General features: G+C 36.2%; 2 protein-coding genes and 2 long non-coding RNA genes across 10 annotated transcripts; 2 read left to right on the top strand and 2 right to left on the bottom strand.

Moving 5' to 3' along the window:
* Nucleotides 1-1,449: 1,449 nt before the first annotated feature.
* On the bottom strand, nucleotides 1,450-8,448 carry LOC129574633 (trypsin-like). 3 transcript variants are annotated; one of them, XM_055456920.1, is made up of 3 exons: nucleotides 8,076-8,448; nucleotides 5,183-5,420; nucleotides 1,450-4,394 (listed from the first exon to the last, which is right to left on the bottom strand). In XM_055456920.1, the coding sequence occupies exons 2-3, from the start codon at nucleotides 5,208-5,210 to the stop codon at nucleotides 3,325-3,327; spliced, it is 1,098 nt and encodes a 365-aa protein (XP_055312895.1). In that variant the 5' UTR covers nucleotides 5,211-5,420; nucleotides 8,076-8,448; the 3' UTR covers nucleotides 1,450-3,324. The 3 variants fall into 3 exon arrangements, with proteins under 3 accessions (XP_055312895.1, XP_055312893.1, XP_055312894.1); XM_055456918.1 differs by lacking the exon at nucleotides 5,183-5,420; XM_055456919.1 differs by lacking the exon at nucleotides 8,076-8,448 and having other exon boundaries at nucleotides 5,183-6,170.
* Nucleotides 6,449-9,905, top strand: LOC129574645 (uncharacterized). The gene is made up of 2 exons (XR_008688715.1): nucleotides 6,449-6,536; nucleotides 6,608-9,905. It is a non-coding gene; the product is annotated as an uncharacterized LOC129574645 (long non-coding RNA).
* On the bottom strand, nucleotides 9,353-10,135 carry LOC129574644 (uncharacterized). Its single transcript, XR_008688714.1, has 3 exons — nucleotides 9,736-10,135; nucleotides 9,567-9,665; nucleotides 9,353-9,494 (listed from the first exon to the last, which is right to left on the bottom strand). It is a non-coding gene; the product is annotated as an uncharacterized LOC129574644 (long non-coding RNA).
* A 622-nt stretch (nucleotides 10,136-10,757) lies between these two features.
* Nucleotides 10,758-23,961, top strand: LOC129574624 (uncharacterized). 5 transcript variants are annotated; one of them, XM_055456875.1, is made up of 10 exons: nucleotides 11,080-11,521; nucleotides 12,202-12,422; nucleotides 14,322-14,437; nucleotides 14,514-14,781; nucleotides 15,052-17,579; nucleotides 17,685-18,083; nucleotides 18,157-18,330; nucleotides 18,400-18,987; nucleotides 19,066-20,317; nucleotides 20,393-23,961. In XM_055456875.1, exons 5-10 carry the CDS (start codon nucleotides 15,111-15,113, stop codon nucleotides 23,410-23,412), a joined length of 7,902 nt encoding a protein of 2,633 aa, XP_055312850.1. In that variant the 5' UTR covers nucleotides 11,080-11,521; nucleotides 12,202-12,422; nucleotides 14,322-14,437; nucleotides 14,514-14,781; nucleotides 15,052-15,110; the 3' UTR covers nucleotides 23,413-23,961. The 5 variants fall into 5 exon arrangements, with proteins under 5 accessions (XP_055312846.1, XP_055312847.1, XP_055312850.1 ...); XM_055456876.1 differs by having other exon boundaries at nucleotides 11,080-11,419; XM_055456871.1 differs by lacking the exons at nucleotides 11,080-11,521; nucleotides 12,202-12,422 and adding an exon at nucleotides 10,758-11,028.
* Nucleotides 23,962-24,679: the final 718 nt, after the last annotated feature.

Consider the following 24,679-nt stretch of genomic DNA (forward strand, 5'->3'; position numbering starts at 1 on the left):
ATTTCTATTATTCACTAAATTTTTACATAACCCTTCCAATATTATCTATACCAGCAACGTCTGTACCAGTGGAACGATTTTTTTTCAATCGAAAGTCTGGTAATGAACTCCAAAAGAACTCGCTTAAAAAATTATATTTTGATAGCTTTTATGTGCATGAATTCTTGGACAAGATCTCCTTTGAAATTGTAATTACTTAAAATGAATGATTCAATGTAACGTTTAAAATTTTGAAAAACAAAAATTATAATCTAAGACTATCACGCCTTTTCATTTCAATAAGATATATTATCGAATATAGCCTTTTTTGGCGCTACGATAAGAGCTCGTAGCCGATGGAGGTCCAGCGCTGCACACAAGTCTTCCTAATGTATTTTTACCTTTTGGACACGAATAGACTGGGTGGAATGCCTGAGAGTGGTCCCATAAATAATTATTAACAAATTTTATAAACAATTTAAAAAATTAAATTTTTTAGGTCGGAAATTTTTTTTCAGATTTCTTGGCCAATTCTGAACAAAAAAGATTCTTTAAATTTTTCCCTTAGGTTGATAGTTTTTGAGTAAAAAATCGTTGAAGTTTGAAAAAATGCGATTTTGGCAAACTTCGACTGGACATTACAGAGAAACTATAAACTTTATCTAACTCCACCAAAGCTTAAAATACTCCCAAAGGCTTATATTATTATTGATATGTGGTGGTTGTTTTTGAAATTTCGTACTTTAAAATCTATATGAGTTGGCTTTGATATTACTATGCATTGTATACCTATATATATTATGTTATTTATATTTATAGATATACAAACCACATATAAAAGTAAAGCCCTCTTACATAGACTTAAAGTACAAAATTGAAAAAACAACCACCACATAATAATAGTATAAGCCTTTAGGAGTATTTTAAGCTTTGGTGGAGTTAGATAAAGTTTATAGTTTTTCTGTAATGTCGAGTCGAAGTTTGCTAAAATCGCATTTTACTTCAACGATTTTTTACTCGAAAACTATCAACCTAAGAGAAAAACTTGTAAGAATCTTTTTTGTTTAGAATTGGCCAAAGAATCTGAAAAATATTTTTTCGTACCAAAAAATTAATTTTGTTTATTGTTTATATAATTTGTTAATAATAATTTATGGGACCACTTTCAGGCATTCCACCCAGTCTATTCGTGTTCAGGAGGTAAAAATACATTAGAAAAACTTGGGTGCAGCTCTGGACCTCCATCGGCTACGAGCTCTTATCGTAGCGCCAGGAGTATTAAACAAACTCGTGCAAGAAAAGCCTCGAAAATAATTAACAAATTGTTGCTAAATTTTAAAGCCAATAGACTTTAAAATTTTTTTACATATTCAGTACCCCAAGGGCTTTTATATAACGTGACTTTGAATTGTTTATTTTTTTTTATTTTTATTTGTTCATAATGGTAAAAAACAGGATAAATCCCAATTACATTTTTCACCTAGTGGTTTGATGATGATTTATTACGAAAAAAAAATAAGTAAATAAATAAAAATTAAATTAAATATATATTCTTGTATATAAAGAAGGAAAAGAATTTAGTAAAACAAAAAATTAAAGATAAGAAATTGACAGCTATCTAATTATAGTGGTTTACAGCTTATCGATTTTGGTTAAAAAGGCTCATTATTTCATTTTTGAATTGCGAATGATTTAAGTTTAGGATGTCGACTGATTTAAATTTGCGCTCGAACAATAATTGTGCTCTAGTGATCGGGTTTCTTTGAAGTCCGTAGTCATTATTCGGTGGTTGTGGGTTAAACAGGATGTTTGATCTGTTCGTACGTCGATTTACTCTGAAAATCGGTCTGGAGTGTATACAAAGGTCACTGTCATGCACTACCTTATGGAGTAGGCAGGCATCGAAGTATTCACGCCGTGACTCTAGCTTAAGCATACTCAAAGTATGAAGCCGGTTCTCATATGGCTGAGGATTTAGTCTACGCTTCTGGTGTGATTCCGTTGGACTCTCTCGATTTTGTCTTTGTGGTTTGTTTGGTATGGATTCCATACTGGGGTGGTATACTCCAGTCTCGATCGCACAAGTGAGTTATACAAGTATCGGATGCATTCAAGATTGTGAAATTCTGCTGTTGTTCTTATTATAAATTCCAACATGCTGTATGATTTTTTGACAATTGAGTCAACATGTTCGTCAAATCTGAGTTTGTCATCAAATGTAACACCCAGATCATTGACAGATGAACGCTGAAGCAAAGGAGTGTCATTAACCCTTTATCACATTTCGGTTCCTAAAGTAACCAGATACGCCAGACGCTATAGCAATGAAACCACTGAATATTTTTGCATTCTTGTTTGGAAACAAATGTAGGGAATTGAACTAGCTTTCATTTGATACTTTACAGGCTACAATTGGCTGGCTGAATGGAAAGTTTTTTCTGTTCATGTACTGCTGTAAAAAAAATGCGAAATTATAGCAGAATTCCACATTTTTCCTCCTCTTATCTTGTGGGTTTGTACATTTTTTTCAATTGTCAAATTAGGACTCGTAGGACCAAAACACATCAATTTAACTTTCTGCATCATTAGTTTTATGAAATTTAATTTTTTCAAGCTTTTATATTGATTTGACACTTTTGACTCTTTTCCGATTTTCTCGATAAATACGCAATTTTTCAAAAATCTAAGTATGAGGTCTTTCTCTATTTATCGTGGCACAAAACATATATCAAAATGATTCAAAAACAAAAAATTGTGCATCAAAGGGTTAATGAAGTAAATTGGGTCTGATGGAACGGTTTTGTTAGAAAATATCACAATGTGACACTTTTCAATGTTTAAATGAAGTTTATTAACAACACTCCGCCTGTACAGGCGATCTATGTCATGCTGAAGTTTGTTGTAATCCATAGGTGTTTTGATTTTGATGAAAATTTTTAAGTCATCAGCAAAGAGAAGAAATTCACATTTTAGAATGCTACTCAGATCATTAATGAAAATATTAAAGAGAATCGGACCAAGGACTGACCCCTGCGGGACACCCGATGTCGGCTCAAAGTCGATGACCTCGAACCATTAAACGTGACATACATTTGCCTATTGGTGAGATAGGACCAGAATATGTTGCCCAACAGTGGACAAAAGTTGCATATTCACAATCTTTTCAAACACAATCGCAATCGCATTTGCCATACAAATCGGTCTATAATTAGTTATGTTTATTTTATAGACAATATAAATATTTTCAAAAATTGCAGTTTCTGATTTTTTGCAAGTTGACAAATTATCAAAATTTAACGGAACACGACTTATTTTTTAGGTATTTTCGTAGCCTACAAGACGTGACTAGTCTAATTTTTTTTTGACCAATGGGTTTCCGAAAAAGTAGCAGATACTCATAAAAACGTGAAAAAAAACCAGAGTTCCAGGAGTAGATTCGTGAGGTTGGTGAGTAGGTTGTAAGTATGTTGGTGAGTAGGTTGTAGTCGGTTGTAGTTCGTTTGTAGATAGGTTCAAAAATAGGTCATTGGTGAGGTTGTTGGGTAGGTGTACAGGTAGATGTGTATGTTGATCAGTATGTTCATCGATCCATTCACGAACAAAGGAAATATCAGTGTATACTTCAGGATATTTGGGGTCTGCGCAACCACGAGACCATGACACAATTCCTACAAGACGTCCATCGATGGTCAAAGGTCCACCAGAATCACCATGGCAGACGCCTTTTCTAATCTCTCCTTGATATGTTGCACAGATATGACTCTCGTGAGGTTGGTGATTATAATACTTATAAGCGTTGATACAAGCAGTCTTGTTCACGATCGTAACGTTTGCATATAGAAGCTTAAGTGTAATGCCTTTTTCCGTTGTACCCCAACCACTGACGGTGGCATTGGCATAAGCCGGAATCTTTTCTCCGGCATCAAACATGGAAATGACTTGATAGTCATCAAATGGTTCTTTGACACGGATAACAGCGACATCATAGATATTGAACTTTGTATTATCTCTCACGGTAAGATAACCTTTAATCTCCGGGAATATATCATAAAAACTATGAGCAATAATTCGTGATTTGATATCACCGTATTTTTCGTGCCAAATGATGTTCTCAACATTGTGTTCGCTTCCATCCCCCAATACATCGGAATCAGCATTAACAGTAATTGAATCTTTCAAAGAAACGTTCTTGGCCGAACTTAAAGGAAAGAAGAAGGAAATATCATAAAAACAGTGGGCAGCTGAAACAACATAATTAGTTGAAATAATGGAACCGCTGCAGAGGTGGTGCGGCTCATTCTCAGCTTCATCATGTAACAGAATCGATACTTGATATTGAGGTATCCCAAGCGAAACAAATAGTGAGCCACCAATAATTCGTCGATTCCTGTTACTCCGTCCCTCCAGTGGGTTCGCTAAAATTAAACAAAATACAATGATTGAGTAATTAGATTATACATAAATATGAGGTGAAAAATGCTAAAGCTATTTGAAAGAGATAAACTCATATTTACATTATGTGCGTGTGGTATAAATCTCTGATTTTTCTTAATATTATGCTTAAATTATTACAAATGAGCGTTTGCGTAGACCTGAATATGTTACTTGTATCTTCTATTTTTAAAAAAGAGTTTTCATATGATTAAAACAGCACTTATATTAAAGATTTTGATGTTAAAACCCTCAGCAGGCCATTGCATGTCTAAATCAACAAGGTAAGAAGGTACGCAGTGTATCGAAACTATTTTCATGTCATCGGTTGGGAGGAACACTCTGCAGTTTCGGCTTAGTATTGAAGATCATTCCATTTTACTTATGCGCCGAAGACTCTGCCGTTTTGGGTGAGATTTCAAAAAAAAACATGCCATTTCGGAGGGTGTTTTGACAGCTTGAATTTGAGTTAATAACACACTGCTCTTGATAGGTTAGAGAATATAGGGTGAATCGAAAAACGTCCTAAAAACCCAAAAATCGTCCTATAAATTATGAAAATCATCCTAAATATCACAAAAATCGTCCTGACAAAATACAAAAATCGACCTAAAAGTCCCTAATTTCGTCCGAAAAATAGTACAAAAAACATCTTAATCATGTCCTCAAAAACTCAAAAAACATCCTAAAAAAAGATTGTGTTTGTTACAGTATATTTTACTGAGTTGTCCCATTGCCATTGAAATATATAATTAAACATACAGTTACTCACAAAATTGTTCAATGTGTCCAAAACGCATATTTTCTATATCGCATGAGGCAGATATGGCGATATTATCGTATTGTTCATGGGATCGAGTTTAGCTCCTATTTTAGTTGAGCGTGTTTTGGATACCATCATTGATAAAACGCTTTTGAAATTAGATTTCATACCAGTGTTTTGGTGCTCGTATGTTGATGATCATATCACAGCGGTACCTGAGGACAAAATCCAGCTAGTCCTTGACGCACTACATGAGTTCGATAACAACATTAAATTCACATATGAAGTTGAACAAAATGGGAGACTTGACTATTTGGATTTAAGCATCATGAGAAGAGAAAATGGCAGGCTGATTTCAAATTGGTACCACAAACCAATTGCATCTAATCGACTATTGAACTTCTATTCGAACCATCCAAAGCGTATGAAATACAATGTGGCCAGATCATTCATTCGCAAAAATTTTCGCTGCAGTCATAAAGAATTTTGGAGTGAAAATTTGCAACGAATCAACGACATTTTAAAGAAGAATAATTATCCGGAGAAGGTCATTATGAGTTTGATCGAGCAAGTGAGAAAGAGGAAACCAATTGATGCATCGCAGAGCTATGCGTTTTTATCGTCGACAAGAATCGATGATACAGCAACAATTAACGATGAAACAATCACAATAAATCAATACTCATCGATGGCATATGTTCCGGGTCTGAGTGAATCAATTGAAAATAGCTGCAAACAGTTTGCTCCAAATCTAAAACTAGCAATGAGACCGTATAAAAAAAATTCGTGCATGTTTGCTTATCAAAAAAGTCGCATCAAGACAGACGACAAATCTGGATTGGTATATAAAATTGAGTGCAACGTTTGTTCAGCTGTTTACATTGGAGAAACTATCCAAAAATTCGGAACGAGAAAATCACAGCACAAATACGATTGCAACAAGCCAGTCACGAAGTTTTCATCAGCGCTGGCGAAACACGCGAAAAATAATGATCATCAGTTCAAGTTTGATGAAGGAACGATTCTAAAGCGAGAGAGAAATAAAACAAAACTCCAAATTCATGAAGTCAACCAAATCATCAAGTTTGAAATGAATGCATGCAATGATAAAACCGATAAAAAAGACTACACAAATGCTTATGTTAATCTCATTAAGAATTCAAAATAAGTTTTTGACACCGAAATATTCAATTCATATTAATTAATGTTGATAGGTTTTTGAATCGATTAGGTTTTTTCGTGCAATATGATTCCGTTTAATGAGCGCATTTTCGCCAATCAGAGCAAGTGCCAACTTTGACATTTCGCTGCATTGTTTGTTATTGAAAATTAGATTCACAGTGTTAGAGTCAATTGGCTCTTGGTAAATTTATTTATTTACACACGAAATCTAGGTTATTTATTGATAAATTGTGAAAAATTATTTCATTTTAGATCCTGAAGATGGCTTTTGATAAGCCGAAATATATCGATCAAATGGAATCATAAATTTTTTTTTTGCATTTTCATTCGGAACAAGAAGGAGGCAATACAAAAAAGTCACACACTCTGTGTGAATCAAATATATAAACCTTTAGGTAAAAAATATCTAATAATGAAAAAAATCACTCAACATGGGAACTCAACTTGTATAAACATGCAAAGCACGTCACACTTTTGCGCTTTTAAAACTTAGTTTTATTTTACACTTGGCACGTATCAGTTCCGGTTTCTCTAAATTTATCGTGCAATAATTTGATTTTTGACATTCAATTATATTTTTTTTGTTCGATACTAATAATTCGTTTATATTGCATTTAAAGCATTCCAAGGGGAAACATATATTTCGATTAATTATGATTTTTAAATTCGACGCAATTTTTTGTTCCGTTTGTCCGCTATTATTTTTCATCCAAATAACAGAAGGCAAAATCAAAAATTTACTTGATCATGTGAATACGCAAGATAATATGAACGTTGTGACGGTAGGTAAATTATTTCATTAACAAAAATATGACAAATCGTCGGCCCCGTGCAACAAGCTGCCAATTCGCTTAACTTTTTAATAACCTGCCGATTGAGATACCGTGCAACAAGCCGCCAATTCAAATTCAATGCAACAAGCTGCCGATTCAAATTCCGAGCAACAATAGACCGATTGGGATTCCGAACAACAAGACACCTATTCAGATTCCGTGCAACAAGACGCCGATTGAGTTTCCGTGCAAAAAGCTGCCGATTCACGACCGATGTGATTTTGACCTGCATGTTCACTTTGGGCCACTTACGAAAATGACAATTATTTTTTTTTCTGCAAAACGACTATTTCATACGCGGAGTCATCGAAGCATAACTGGATGGCAATTCGCACATTATTTGTTAATTTGCGGTTAAAAATCTTAGTAGTAGGGATTGTTTTAATAATTCAGGTGCTTGTCGATCATAATGTGTTCCAAAAATGTTTAATTCTAGCGTGAAAACTATGTTAGTGGCCGTATCTCGTTACGATTTTCTAAAAATCAAGCTCCCTCTTCCATGTAAGAGCCCGTAAAGATTTTTACAAATATGTACTTTCTAAACCGATAACTGAGAAAAGTTTCATTGAAAATTGACTAATCAATCGCCGATTTAAAAATCGCGAAAGTACGTCTCATCTTTTGCCTTTTTGTCTTCAAACTGAATGATTTGCAAGCAAAGAAATGAATTACAAAAAAACCAAATTAAATTAATTGAAAAGCAAAAACTTTCAAATCACGATTTTATTTTTAATTCAATGTATCTGACCTTGATCCAAATTGAAGGCTCAACAATTTTTTTTTCTTAATTTTGGGCCTGGTTTCATGAGGGCGAGCAGTTTTGTTGTTATAATTTAAAATTCAAAGTCACGAAGAGTATTGAAATTAGTACTCAGTTTTTTTTTCACCTTTTGGATGCTTGAAAGATTGTTTAATTCCGCACAAAATAACTTGAATATACGATGTGATGTTATAAATCAGTAGTCCGATTCCAGTCACACCAAAATACCACAATGATGATTTAGAACTAACTTTTATGCTTGCTGTTTTACACTTGCTTTTATACTTCATTGGACAGCAAAAAATCCGCATTGCCTTATCGCTGTTGCATTTGGGTATGGCTGAGCATTTCTGAACGGTGTATTTTTCGTCAATAATTCCGAAGAAATTAATTACGGGGGGATTCAGAAATCATTTAGAAGAACAAAAAAGTAAACAATTCTAACTTTCTAACATTGATATCACTTGTTTTATGTTTGAATCGATCACTTAAATGACTTCGAAAGACATTTTTTCATTTGATATCAGTTATTTTGTAACAGAAGGTCAAGCATCTTGAGAGATCATGTTTGTGCAATGTTCGACAACAACAATAAGAGGGCAAAGTGGCGAAAAAAATTGCCTTTCACCGATAGAGAGATTATTCTTTGTTGCTTTCAAAACGGACAAATAATTTGAATTTCTACGCTTTATCTACAATTTATTAGAACAATTCTTCGTTTGTATACAGAGAACATGACATCATGGAATATATATGTATATAGATGTAGATTATATTCCATTATGAACTGAGCATGGATTACCAGCATGCGGATATTTCAAAATTTAAACTTTATTCGATAATAATGCAGTATTTCGTGTGTCCAATCGATTGATGTTATCGCCATCGAAATTCGTGCTGCTCATCACTTATTTTTGTATTTTATCAATGCAAAAATAAACATTTAAAAATTATTTTTGGACAGAATCAATACACTGTACAAAATTGCAATCAAATGTGGGTTCCAATACTTTCATAAGATTATTATGGGAGTGCTCAAAACTGAAGATTTTGTTTTGTCGTTGAATGCAAGTGATGCACGTTACAAATACTTTGAAAAAAAAAAATTATGTGTGAGATTGAGTGTAGTGTATGTTTTTTGGCGACTTATATTTTGATAAAGTAGAGTATGTTTCACGACTCGTGGTTTTTGGTGATTTTTAATTTTTAACTGACAAACAATATCAAATTGGTGTTTTCGCAAAAATTATTGGTCTTGTCAAACTGTTCAACTTTGCAAAAGACAATTATCGTATATGGGTTGAAATGAATAAATTATTCGAAGATTTGGTCATTGCTTGAAAACATACTATAATTTTTCCAATACAAAGTCTGTGAAACATAGACCACTCTCAATTTCGCCCATAGATTTATATTGCCTTTATTTCAAGAAAATTGACAAAAACAACAAAAAGTACGGACAGCAGTACAGAAAAGTTCGGGAAAATTCTATTTATTCATCGTTTTTCTTCAGCTTCATCCAAGATTTGGGCCAATTTCGGAAAACCTATAATATATACATAGAACCATAAAAGTTCAACTATTTTCAATTTAGTTTCATACGAAATTATGACCTTACCTCTTTTAACGGCTATCTGGTGGGGTGTCTGTTTCAAATCGTCTTCAGCATTCATATTTGCCCAAAGTTGAATAAGAGCCCAAACTACTTTCTCACGACCTGAGAAGATAATGAGAGAAGCTGCAATAAGGATAGGAAGACTTTTGACGGAGGTGTATGAACAGTTTACCATTTTGAGCTGCCAGATAAAGTGGTGTCCGTTTCCAATGGTCTTCAGCTTCCACTGTCGCACTAAGCTCAATAAGAGACTGAGCTATAAATTTTCTTGTTTTTCAGTTGCTACTGTAGTTTTATTCAATAAATTCACCAAATAAAATCATTTTGGCTTGTACACTACCCATATTTTACGTTTTCTTCCCAAAACTTGAAAAAAAAATATCAAGAAGTCTCTGATATGTTCATTGATTTCACATTGCAGTGATAGAAAGGGCATTGTGGTGTGTGCTATATATAGTTTTCATGCTAAATACAGCGAGTTGCAAATGAGATGCTCAACTCAAAGCGTAGGAAATGAATAAATATTAAAATATTCAATTCATTCATAACAGCAGTCTAGTGAATAGCCTTTTTTTTAAATTCGTATTTTCTATACGGTCGTTGATGCAGAGCACTATTTGGAGACGCAGCGAAACCAATGGTGTACTAGAACGAAGCATTTGATGTGTACATGTGCCTCACCTAGCCCACGAAAAAAGTTATAATCAAATGGAATGATGATTTGAAAGGAATTCAGCAACACAACCAATTCTGTTAGTAACTTGATCACGTGCAATGTATTATCAATTCAAACATTCTGTCGGCATCGATTCGCTTACAAAACGTATGCATTTTTAGTGAAATTTGTGTTTGTTCCAACACAACTCATATATTGGCTTCAGTTTGTTTGCATAGGTGGAATAATATATTTCGAAATGTATAAAATAATAAAAAAAAAGTTCTGCTCAAATCAGATGATTGTAGTAATATTTTATTTTTCAACTCCAACGAAACATTTCAACATTCTCATTGCGTGTACATTTAGCGAGAAAAAAAAAACAATTTGTTTTATTATTGACAAAATCCACTAGGCCTATTAAATGTATTCACACATATGGTGTGTTTTCCATACGGAATTCTAATTTCAAGTACGCGCTGCTCTATTACCACATTCGCACTCTACATCAGCAGCATCACATTCGATGTTGGCAATGCAGTGTTGGTCGCAAGTACGCATGGTGTGTCATTGAGAGACGCGGCGAACAAAAACAACGTACTGGAATATGGCAGCTGCCATATACGAAACGGAAACATACGAATTCATCCGAAGTCAAGTCACATTAAATAATAAGAAAAATATGGTATATTCATTCGATGGATAAGCAAGAAAAACGAAATAAATTCATGAAAAAATAGTTGAAAGTTTTCGTTTCCATTGGATTTTTGTCAACAGAAACAATTTGTGCATTACAAATGAAATGAAGTGGTAATATTTGTTTAGGATTTAATTTGTTTTAACTACGGTGAAAAAGGCGAAAAAAAAATTGGTGGATTTTGAGTTTTTCGTCGACATAAAGCAATAGGCATGAAAAAGGCTGGCAAGAGAGCAAAGCAAAGCAAAGCAAGAAAAAAAATCGAAGCGAAACAAGCACGACAACATCGGCTTGAATAGTCAAATGTGGAAGTGTGAAAGAGACAGGGAATAAGTCTATTGGTTTGCGTGCGTGTGTGTGTATATATATTGTGTGTGTCTCGGAATATACTCCCTGCAAACGAATAGTCGACGGGAAACAAGAATAAAAAAATGAAGTAGTAATCGCAACAATAGCATTTATATTCTGAATATCACGATTGGAATAAAGATGGGAAATAACTTTGTATGAATTTTAAAATTCGCACAATAGACTTTTGTTTGCGAATATTTGTTTGGCATGCTTTAAATATGCCTATACGGAATTCAAAGGGAAATCGAAAAATCGGTGGGTGCTTCGATCTGAAATATGTAAACGCGGGAAAATATGGGGAAAAAAAATTAAAGTGTAACCAAATGGGAATAGCAACCGTACTGATTTGTTATTTGTTTCTTTTCTATCCGCAATGTGTGGTCTCCCAGCAATGTTGTGAATCTGGAATTTTGAACGATTAAAAAACACGTCAATAATACTTGATGAATCAAATGCCAGTGTATTAGCTATAATGTGTTTATTATTACAACAATCGATGTTCTGATTCGGATCACAAATTTTCAGTGCAAAATGCTGTTGTTTATTTCTCTTCCAAAAAAAAAAACTGAATCCGCGAAATACAAATCGATGAGAATAAAGAAAAGCAATTGTGTGTAGGCAAAATTCGGTGGAATTGATTATTTGTTTGGCAAAGTACGCTCTTCCTATAAAGTACGAATGAAAACAACAATGATGAAATTCCGCTTTGTTTGGTATATTCGGCATATGAAACTTGAACAAAGCTGGTTTTGCACGTGTCTTTCTTTTGACTTTTTTTTTTGTTGCATTTCCCATGTGTTTGTGTCGAATGTTTTGAATATAACAAAGCGTGCAATCAACTCGCAAAAATCAATGCAATTTTTGTTTATTCAAATTGATGAAAATAAAATTTTATAAATTTATGCGCCTATCTTAAAAATTCATTTGATTTGCAGAATAAACTAGAAAAATTGGTGGAAAACAAATTCATTGTGTTTACATACAGAAAAACCAAAATAAACGTGGTGTTTTATGCTGAGACAAAATATCAGTGCAAAATTTGGCTAAAATATGGTTATTAAAGCATCAATGTTACGAATGTATGAATAAAACCCAAACAGTGGTCCGCGAGTGATTTTCGTTGTACATGTGCGCTCCGCTTGCCGTGCCCGTTCCTGTGCGTGTATTAATATATTTTCATGAATACATACGCATACAAACAAAACAATGGAATGTTAAGACGCAATATTTTCGTACAAAAAATTTCGGCAATAGTGAAACGATCAGAAATAAAATGTTTAGACGAGATCTGTGTTAGATTTTTTCTCTTGTTGAACCAAAATTAACACCTTACATTTGACTGTGTGTGTGTGTGTGTGTGTGTTTTCATTCCTGTCGAATGATTACTCTGTATAATATGGACAGAATTGGTCATTAATCGTTTGGTATTTTAGCATAACAATCCTATTGGATTGGTATCTCATCCGTTTGTAGTGCGTACAATAGTGGCTAATTTGGAACACGACACCGATTACTAACATCGGGTGTACACTTTCCATGGGTTCTGATGTTTCAGTGACTGGATTGCATGCTCTTCATTGTATTGTTTGTTTGTTTTGTTGATACTTTGTGAACGATTGCACATTTATTGAATTCATCTTCGAATGTTATTCTGAATACTATTTGTGACGAGAAACTCGAGCAAACAAACTACTTCAATTTAAATTGTAATTGCTTTCATCTTCCTGGTTGAATCGATAGCCTTCGCCTTAAAATGCCGCATGCACATCAATACCCATCACATCACACCATCTCATTGGAAGAACAATCAATTACTATTAGCAATAACGAAATACCAAGAGTATATTCAATTGTTACAATACCAGTGAGAATTTAAAGAATTTAAAGGCACATTTGTATCGGATGCCAAAGGTGTTCATCTCATTGTGTTGAAAGCATTCTATTTTTTCAATTCACCCAGTACATATCTTGCATCGCACGTGGTTGTATATTGCAGCATCGGCACAAATAATACGGCATTTTTGCTCGATTCCACCAGGAGGCTGCAACATTGACTTCTTTCCATACTAATTTGACGTTTGTCAGTGATGAACGATTTTGCAGTGCCATCTGCACATATTTGACTATTCAAAGTGAACTAGCTGTTATCAGTAATGATGAGTCATTGATGTTCAATTTTAGGTCATAAACGGCACTTTTGCAATTTTCAATGTACCGTTAATGACCCAAAATTGAGCATCGATGACTCATCGATACTGATGACAGCTAGTTCACTTTGAATAGTCAAATATGTGCAGATGGCGCTTTTCGTATTTGAGGTGATACGTTGCAGCTGCCCGGATTCCACCTTGATTTTTCGGCTTTATGGGCTTATCGCGAGATATTAATTCAACAGAGTTTCAGAAAAAAATACCAATTGATTGACCAAAATGAATCCATTCTTACAGTCTAAATGTAAAAAAATCATTCTGATGTTTGTACCCATTTAAGTAGATTCAGACTTTCTTGCAATGCACTGTACATAAATGCATGAACTTCGACATGATAAATCGAAATTACAATCAATTTTATTGCTGGTCCAAACAAATATTCGTAAGAAAATAGCAGAGATGGAGTAAATGTATATCAATTCGATGAATTTACTGTACTCGGTACAGTACGGTATATTTACATTGATTTACCTTTGCGTTAAATAACGCGTCCGCTCTCACTAAAATATGAGTTGACGCATGTGCTCCGCGCGTTCAACGCAAAGGTAAACGTTTAAGTATATACCGATACACATTTCCATACACTTGCGGTAAACGATCAACCATCTCTGGAAAATAGTATCGAGAATTTTTCATGAAAAAAAGCACCGAGAATGAGAAGAGAAACGTTTGTGTATCGGAAATATTTTGAATGAATTCTTAGGGGTTAAAAGTTTGAATGAATTCGCAGTGTTTTTATATGCTTTCCCTCTTTCCCGCCAAAAATGTTTGCTCTCTCTCTCCCTCTCTCCCGTCTCTCTTCAGCAAATGAATATAAAAAAAATATATCATGTTTTTACTTTCAGATCCGAATTGATGTACAGTGAAACATAAAAGGATAATTATTCAAAGTCAAACACATTGAACAGCAAATAAGATAAAAACTAGTTCAACATTATAATTGTGGGAAAACAATAATAAGGTATGTATGATTAATTCTAATTTCAATTTGCATTCAACGGACTAAATCAATTATTTTCCTTTTTAAAATCATGTAGGAGAAGAAAATTCGTAAAACTGAAGCTTTAAAATATATTGCGTATCATCAAACTCAAGCGGGAATTTTACACACAAAGAACAGATTATGTGTGTAATGCATACTAACGGAAGACGATTGCACGTCATTCTTACCTTCGCTTGATCGTCAACCAGACACATTTTACGGGTTGAAAAATAAGAAACGAAGTCCAAAGAGCTTGAATGAAAAGGAAACTTAATAGAAAATTCAATAAAAGGATCGCAACGATCATTATTGCATTGTAATATGTAAGTGAACGACATTTCCATAGTAAACACATGTAATCTTACTAGCATAATGCATTTGTTGGACAATAAATATACTTTCCATCGAAATTGTTTAGTCATAAATTGATAGAAAATTACTTTCGATATTTAAGAATGATGCTATCGAAACCAAACGATATTCCTTTGCAATTGAAAATGAATGTTAAAGAAGAGCAAATTGCTTAAAATGTTCAACAATCATTGATAAGATTTTGGTTTTTCGTTTCTTTTCATTTTGGTTAAAATCTTCAGTAATCGTTGAGATCTCGAAGATTTACGTGGGAAGGAAGTGATTTGGTGAACAAATTAAAATGGAAAATAGCGAAAATTTGGTCGCTGACATTCGCAATGAAAACGACGACCCGTTCTCGACACCCTCTCTCGACGAAATGACACCCGAAGCCGACGAAGCCGAAGAAGAGGAAGAAGAAAGAGATACGTTAACCGGAGAACCGTCGGAGATAATTCCAACAACGATGCTCACCCCACCACCAACCGGCGAACCATTGTTGAATGGCTCATCACGAAGTAGCATAAGTGGAAATGATTTGCAGCAATTTACAGCCGATGAATCAACGCAACAATCGCCAGTCGAATCACATCACACCGATGAGGGCAATTCAAATCAAAGTGCAAACAGTGATTCGGTCGATTCAAAGTTGATCATAAACGAGGGTTCGATTGATTCAAGCGATATAAGCAATACAGTGGATAGTAAAACGCTTGAACCATCGGCTGATGTTCATTTGGATGAGAATTCTGAATACATTAGTACACTACCTGCAACCGTGATCGATAGCAATCAAACAGATGAAACGCTTGATATGAGGAATGAGGAGGATTCTCAACCAGTTACACATGATGAAGACGTGATACCAACACCACCCGTTGAATGTGCTTCAAGGGATGTGGACGAAAATGATACGGATATAAATTCACAGCAACATGAATCGCTTGATCATGCTGATAAAAATGTCAAAAATGTGCCATCACAATCGATGAACGGTGTTTTGTGTCAGAACGATGACTTAACGCCGACAATCGATTACGGAACGGAAAATCGATTGGCAAACGAAACGCATACGGAACATAGGAAACTTAAACGAAAACTATCCGATTCAATATCGGATCCGTACGAAACATCTCAGAAACATACAAAATTCAACAATCAAACAAATAGTATAGGCTTAAGTGATAATCAAATAGTTGTAGATGATTCAATATTAAATCATTTGGTAAATCACGATCAAATAGCCGACAGTTGTGAAGAGCCACCCAATGCTGATGTTCAAACGAGTACGGATAGTACAGATCCACCAATGGTGCTGGAGAAATCACAAGAAAATGCGGATGAAAATTTCAACAGTGAGCTTGTCATCGATGATTTGTTGCCCGTAACCAAAGATAAAAACATTGATGAATGTGATCATATCTATATGAATGGTCACACCAGCAGCAGTAAAGCCGAATCGACTTTATCGATTGATGCACCACATGAAGAAGAGTACAACCACCACCACCACCACCACCAACAACAACAACAACAACAACAACAACAACAACAACAGCAACTAACGTTCACACCAAAAAACGATTTAGACGAATGTATTCAAGCGCATGCATTGAAATCGAAAGTGAAAAATCCATTTTCGACACCACCACAAAGCGAAACGAATTCAACAAGTGATGAACGATCATTAGATGTACAACCAGAAAAATTAGAAACAAATTCACAAACGGATCTTACGGTAGAGCAATCGGCAACAATACCAACTCTGTCAACAGACCACACATCTAATCTCACGCAAACACCGATTAATTATGGCGTCATTTCGAGTACAACAACAATGAACATCAGCGGCAACAGTAATAGTGATAGCAACGCATCGTTTGCAAATGCGTTCAGTGGTGATAAAACCTTGGATGTGGCTAACGACACTACGAATATAGACCATCCCAAAGCAACGATTACACCTTCTCAAACACAATACAACGGCAAAAAGATTAATACTCACATTCGCATTCGACGTCAGGTTTTTTTGTGCTCAGCATGTGGCACCTACTACGAGAAATGGAACCTGTTCTATCACATACGAGAGGTGCACAACAAATTCATCTGTTTGTTTTGTTTGGGCATATTCCCGAATGCAGAACGTTTGGTCAACCATTTAGAATCGAAACATGTTCATAAGCCATTTGTCTATGAGCATAAAGATGACTTACTGAAATCGTTGCGCAACCAATGCTTTCTTACGTGTTGCGTTTGTGAGCATATTTTTACGGAAGATGATGATGTTACGGCACATTCATGTGAAACCTTTATGAAACCATGCTCAGTTTGTGGGCTCAAATTCATTCATAAAAGCAATTGCAAGGCGTTGTTATCAAATAAGTTATCAAAGCATAAACAGAAACGGACGGCCGTTGCACCAAACACCGTTCAACAGATGTTGCCCAATACGGTCACGACGCCGATGCCGACAACGATAGGTAACAATATGTCGCAACAAACGTTCCTACGAAATGCGCTGCTGGGTCAAGAGCCACGAATTAATCAGTATGGTGACTATCAAAGTGCGCCGATCATTGCACAAATGCCAATGTTTGATCGTAGACTGAATAACGTACAACCACATCGAATCCAATCTCAACCGCATTCACAACCGCAGCCTCAATCTCAGCTTCAGCACCAGCGTCAGTCACATCTCCAGCCCCATCGTCATCAAAACCCTGAACCGGCTATGAATACATTGAATGGTGGTGGTAAACAACCAACTCTGGTAAGATTTATATCGACTTTTTTGTTATTGATGAAAGAAATCCATAATATCTCCAAATTAAATCAATCAAATCATTAATATCTCATGTATATGTTTTGATTCCAGGTTTCGAAGCCACACATGAACACACCGGATGTAACGTCAAATTTCTATAATTCAAATGTATTGCCAATCCATAATGCAGATATGTATCACGCGAGTCATGTACCGTATTTGAATGTATCCAATGGACCGTATACCCAAAATCAATTGGACGCCAGATATCCGGCATCAAACATGACATTTGGCAGAGGATTGGACATATCAACGAAACCGTCATTTGACATCGATCGGCTGGAAAAGACCCAAAACAAAGATCATAATCACAGCAATAGTGACAGTAGTTCGGACAGCGATGATACAAACAACGATAGCGATTCAAGTAGTGACACAGATGTGGAAAAAGAGGATAAAGAAAACAGTTCAAAACGTGTTGTTAAACCGTTTCGACTTAACTTGACCAAGGTGAGATAGTTTGAAAAATTGTCTACGTTTCAAATAAATGATCAAACTAAAATGTGTTTTAATTTGTATTTAGAATAACATGGTCGAGAGACGAGAATCACCCTATGTTGATGAGCAAAATGATAGTGCACATGAAGATGATAGCATAGACAATGAAACTGGCATAGCAAACAGTCTGAACGATAGTAGAAGTCATCAAAATATGTCGGATATCACCAACATACAAATGCGAATAGATAACATTAAGGTATGGACTGCCAAAAATCAATGGTTTTAATTTCGACTTCTAAATCATTTCTCACTTATTCCCAAACAGCAACAAATGAGTGCAATGCAAAGAGTTGAGGAATCACCGCCATCACTGAAAGTCCCAAAATTAACGCTTAAGCTCACGAAACCATTTCAAAATCCCGTGGAATCGGAGCAATCGTCGACGGAAAGTGATAGTGACAGTGAGAATGAACACGACGACGACGATGAAAATGTGTCTCATGAGCAGCAAGACGATACCCCAATCGACGTTGGGTCAGGAGAAAAAGTGATGGATCTTAAACAGCCATCATTTTTGCAACCCGACACTGAAGCGGCGCTTCAAAATCCATATAACACTAACACTAGCAATTGCTTATCAAATCCAATTAACAACAACCATAGCTTTGATGATAGTTTGAACGAAAGTGGATCATCGGATAAAAATACATCAATAGAATCAGGTGAAAAGTCAACATGTGTCACTGAAGACGCTGAATATCAAACACAAGCACAAAATCACCCGTCTGCACCGCAGCAAGATGAACTTTCGATGAATTGTGAATCGGACCAGTTGCAAATTCAACCAGTTCAGGAGCTCACTACAAATACGGAGCAAACAAACATCATTTTAGACAACCTAACAAACATCAATGTAAGATTTTTCACAAAGCAACCCATTTTTCATTCATCCCACACACACACCAAATACTGATCTTCATTTTAATTGCAGGAAAATTTCTATCCAACATTGGAACACAATCAGAATGTGATGACACCACCCGATAGCATTCTCGATGGCCAAGCCGAAGCAGAAAGTGAAAGTCAAACTGGTATAACCGTTGCAATCGCACCTGAATTGGACAATGAACATCCAGAACAAGACATCATTGATGTTGATTCTCCTCAGGTGATTGAGGATAAGCGTCCAATCACGGAATTCATATTAGATCAACCATTGGATAAAATCCCAATCAAAAGTTTCATTCGAAAATGTTTGCAATTCACCTATCCAAATTGTTTGTATTGTAATCATGCACGATCGATTGCTGTGAACGGTGTTAGTCTGGCTGAGCATTTAATTGGTGAGCATCGATTTAGCGCAACGGTGGACAGTATCACAGCGGAAGAGCTGCTGCCGGAAACTATTGAGCAAAAAATCACTACCGGACTCGACGAATTGGATGAGACATTTTTCAATATGGAATCATATGATAATAAAATCATCGATCCAAATTATCAATTTGTCAAACACTTTGAATGTTTCCAGTGCCGTTTTCACAGTCCAATTTACAAAGATCTGTACCTACACAATCGTAAAATGCATCTGAGATCGGCTCTGATCTGTTTGATGTGCCGATCAAATTTCTACAGCTATAGTGAACTGGTGTGTCACATGTGTCCGGGTGCCCAAATGAAACTGATTCCGATCGATTTGAAGTTCCGTTGTGTTCTGTGCAATCTAGATGATATCCCGTCGGCCTTCCGTTTGATGGTGCATCTGCGTAAAAAGCATTCTGCATGCGATGTTTGTCTGGAGGAATGCAGCGATCAAAGCAAATTGTCGTGTCATGTGTGGAAACACAAGTTGCACCATCTCTGCTATCGATGCAATATCACCTATCGCAACAAAGCAGATATAACACGGCATTTATTCTGGAAACATGGCACTGAAAGTGTTATGTGTAAGCGTTGTTTGGAGAAAAAGTGGCCGCATGTCTATCACTTCTGTGTACCACCCGTTTCATTCAAATGCGATACATGCAATCAAGCATTTTCAAAAGCACTCACACTCAAAGTCCATAAACGTTTGCATGATCCGGAGAGTATCACGTTTCCATGCTCACTTGATGACTGTGATCAGAAGTTTATATCGAAAAAACTGATGATTAAACACGTTTCGTTGCACTACATGCCAGAGCTGCCTCCGCCATCTGAGGAAAAGATTCTTTCGAGAGAAAATAATGAAAATGAATCTTTGATAGGTAAATTGACAAACGCGCCCATGATTTCATATTCAATCGAATGCTAAACCATATATTTTTCTCCCACATTTACAGATAAACAAGGGACAAGTTTGCAAGCTAATTCACCTTCACATTCTCCGAGTAGAAATTCATCCGAACGAATTGAACAGGAGGCCCCAATCGATGCAGTCATCAGTGTGATTGAGCACGATGCACGGGAACAGGAGGAGAAGCAAAAGCAGCTGAAAAAGGAATCGACTGGTCGAAATGAATCGTCAAGCGAACACATTCACAAAAATAAACCGAGAAAATTGAAGAAAAATCGGTCCGATTTTAGTGATTTACTCGACTTACCATCGGTCAACTTGTCGGAGAGTGATAGCAGTGAAGATTCTGATGCGGAAAGTAACCCACCACATGATCCATCGACGGAAAATTCAAGACATTCACTTTCGACAGCTTCGGGAACCAACGAAATGGTCACAAAATTCAAAAGTGCACAACATGCACTGGATGACGATGATGATAGGGCCGTCATGCTTGAGGCGGACATATGGGAAAACTTCAAAACTTATCAGGCCAATCAAATGCAAGATAAATCATTAGACAGTTCGGAAGAGGAGCAAGTGATTGCTGAGAATCCAGTTTTGTTGCATGTTAGTCAGTCTGACCACGATTATTCGATGATGTACAAGCCATTGGTGAAGAAACCGAAAGTACCGAGTGTAGAGATGATAGCTTCATTTGCCCCAATAATTGAAGAGAACGAACGAGGTGACATAAAAATCACTGTGGTCGAAGCAACTGAATCAATAGCTGAAAATTTGAATCCACAATCACCGACACCGTTGCCCACTTCAACTGTTACGATTACCGATGAAGAGATACCAAAAACCGAAGACGAAAATGTTGTTGGTGATACTGAGGAAAAACTTGACACCGACAAAAAAGATGCGAAAAAGGTGAAAGCCGACAAATCAGATCGTAAAGCGGATGATAGTGATTCGTCGTCTGATTCAAGCGATTCAGACTCAAGCTGCTCGTGTGGTTCAAATTGTAGCTGTAGTTCGTCCAGCAGTTCATCGAGCAGTTCCAGTTCCGATTCGGGTAGTGACAGTTCAAGCTCAGAAGGCAGGCGTAAGAAAATGTTGTCAAAAACAAGAACACCCGACCGAACAACACCGGAAAAGAAAGTGGTGGCTGATGAAGTAGAGCAAAAGGTTGAGCCAATGCAGGAAGAGATACCGGATGCGCCGACCGTAAGCCCGAAAATCGAAGCCGATGACAAATCGGAAGCATTGCCGGATGAAACGGAAAACGTTGACGTTGACGTTGAAAAGCCAGAATCAGCCGATGTTGACGTTGTCGATGTCGTAACAACTGACAAGAAATTCACACAGCCAGACATTTACACAATCGTAGTGGAGTCGGATCTTGAAACAACTGATTCAGAAACTGACGAAGAATTCTATGATGAGCATCCACAAAAATTGGCCATTCAAATGTTAGCTGAAAAGCGGCAGCAATTGATGTTGCAAACATTGAACCCAGTGAATGGTATGCCATACATGAGTACGAGTCGACCAGCTACACCGTTGCTGCCCGAAGAAACACCCAAAGGTCCGAAGACCAAAACCAAAAAACGTCGTCGAACACACAAGAGCTCACGATCACCACAAAAGCAACTGTCTAAAAATATTCCACGATTCAATGCAAATGGACTTCATCACACGCCCAATAATTTGTCACTTGTGGAAAAGCCATTAGAAACGGTCGCATCACAGGCTGTTACTGCAGCATCGGTTACAATTCCAGAACCAGCTCCATTCACAATGCAATCGAATCCATTTATAAGATCGCAAATCGATGCATCGTCACAAATTAATTCGAATTCCAATGTTCTGCCCGCAGTGGTTTCAACACCGGTTAGTTCGAATTTCGATAATTTACTCAATACCCCAGCAACATTACCATCCAAACATCATTTAATGCGCTTGAGCACAAGCAGTGCATCGGATGCCGACAACTCATTGAAACGTTCAAAACGTCGTCGAATACCAAACAAATTCTACGGCTACACGAGTGATGATGAAAGTATATCTGCTGCAAGTACGCTTAACTCAAGCTATCAGCATCCATTCAAACCAACACCACCTCCAAATCTGAATAAATGGCGTGAATCACTTACGTGGAGTAAAGAAGATTTGCCAAAACCGTCGAAAAACAATCGGACTGGCACAATGAAAAAGATTCTGAGATTGTCATCGGGTAAAACGCCGAAGCAACCACGTAAAATGCCAATGAAAGCGGCGATAAAAACGCCCGGCATGAAAAATCGCACAATAGCAAAGCTCAAGGAGAAGATGCGAAAGAATCCAACGGTTCCAAAGATTATTATCCGTGGAATTCCACGGTCGAATCAACCGAAAGTCACGGCACCCGATCTGAGTGATGTATCACGCGTTCCAAATGTCCCAGTTCATCATATGTCACCGCAATTGAATAATGAGCTATACGATCAGTCATCAGACAGTGATTCGGATAGCAATTTACACATAAATCAAACGTTTCGCAGCAACTTTGGATCGCATTCCGGTGATAGTGCAGAAGCCAACCGAGACAATACGATACGGGCGCAACCGCCAAAACAACAAATGCCCTTCATCCGTCCCGATCACACCCTTTTGCCGCCCAAACGATTTTCATTATCACCATCACCACCGCCAGTGTTTGCACCAACAGCAACCAGTCTGCAAAATGAACGCTTACCAGCAAATTTGCTATCAACCATGCAACATCCAATATTAAATGGTGCACAACACAAAGCGAAGCAGGAAAGTGCACGAAATGACAACAATTTATACTGCTACTGTCGTCGACCCTATGACGAAATGTCGGAAATGATCGCTTGCGATGCTCAAGACTGCTCAATCGAATGGTTCCACTTTGAATGTGTTGGCATCAAAGTCACTGATATAAATCCGCAAGACAAATGGTATTGTCCGCAATGTAAAGAACGGAATATGGCGCAAAACAGCTACGCTTTGCCATCAAATAATGTAAACAATACCATTTCGAATCGCTTTGCTAATGCATCCTTAGATTTGAATTGAAGAATCCATGAAAAATTCAGTTAAAATATGTAAAAAAAAAAAAAATAATAATAACCACCACACTACTGGTTCTGTGATAAAACATCGATCGTATCGTAGCAACAACATTGCTGCAGCCCAAATATGTGAGAGAAGGAGAGAAAGAGAGACGAAGAGCATTGTTTTCGTTATAAATGTGTTTTAAGTATTTCACATTGATTTAGTTTTGACACACTCACTTTTTATCGATGGAATGCGCGGAATGCAAACAAAAGCATCTATGCCGAAAAATTGGCAGCATCGAGTAAAAGTTAACGCTATCAAAACCGATTCATTTGTAATTTTGCATTAAATTAATACATTTTACGTTGAATAAGTGAATTGAGCCAAGAATCCCCCCTCCCCTTAATCGAATGAACGTTCATAAATAGGTATGAAATAAGATATTGAACAGAAAATTGAGAAGAAAAACCAAGATGACATTATGTGATTCGATCAATTAATAAGTGGCAATTTGTTAATGTTCTTTGGAAATCTAGTTTCAATAAAATTACATTCTTAATTTGCAAATGTTCAGAAATATCCTTATCACACGAATACATTCATTCACTGAAAATATTCTTCTCATCATCTCAACCAAAAAAAACCACTCAGCGAAGTACGCTGAAACTCTCATTGACTTTTGAAAATTTCGGGAGCATAAAAAGAAACTGTGGATTGAATCAAACAAAACAGCTATTTCATACAAGAGCATGCAAGCATATATTTCTAAGAATTGCAATACAATTAATTTTGTTCAATATAAACAATCTCGAACAAAGAGGGTTGATGTGCTACGAACAATTCCAAATCGTACGTCACGAGCATAATTGCAAAATTCCAACCAGATCAATTTGCTTTGAATCACTTGTTCTAATGCAAAAGAAAAATAAAAAAATAAAATACACAGAAAGATCCAGCAAAAGATACACACAAATATCAAGCGATATATTTTTTTAAACATCATTTACAAATTGGGCCTACATCTAAGATCTCCTTCAGCTTGAAATAATCACATGGTTTAAACATTTAATTTAAGCTCAATTGATCAAACATAAATCGGCAATTAGCATTCAGGGTTTAGTTCGCAACAAAAAAAAAGTAAAAAAAAACTTATTACAAAATATTATGTAAATACAACTCTATTTAAAATAAAAGTTATAATCTTAATCATTTCAAATATGTAACGAATTTCATTCAGGTGTTTTTTTATGCAGGACATTTTTGTTCGGCGAAGTGTGGAAGAAAG

The sequence above is a fragment of the Sitodiplosis mosellana genome, unplaced genomic scaffold (assembly GCF_009176505.1).
Source record: "Sitodiplosis mosellana isolate CC-2019 unplaced genomic scaffold, AAFC_SMos_1.0 Smas_scaffold_6165, whole genome shotgun sequence".
Classification (NCBI taxonomy): Eukaryota; Metazoa; Arthropoda; class Insecta; order Diptera; family Cecidomyiidae; genus Sitodiplosis; species Sitodiplosis mosellana.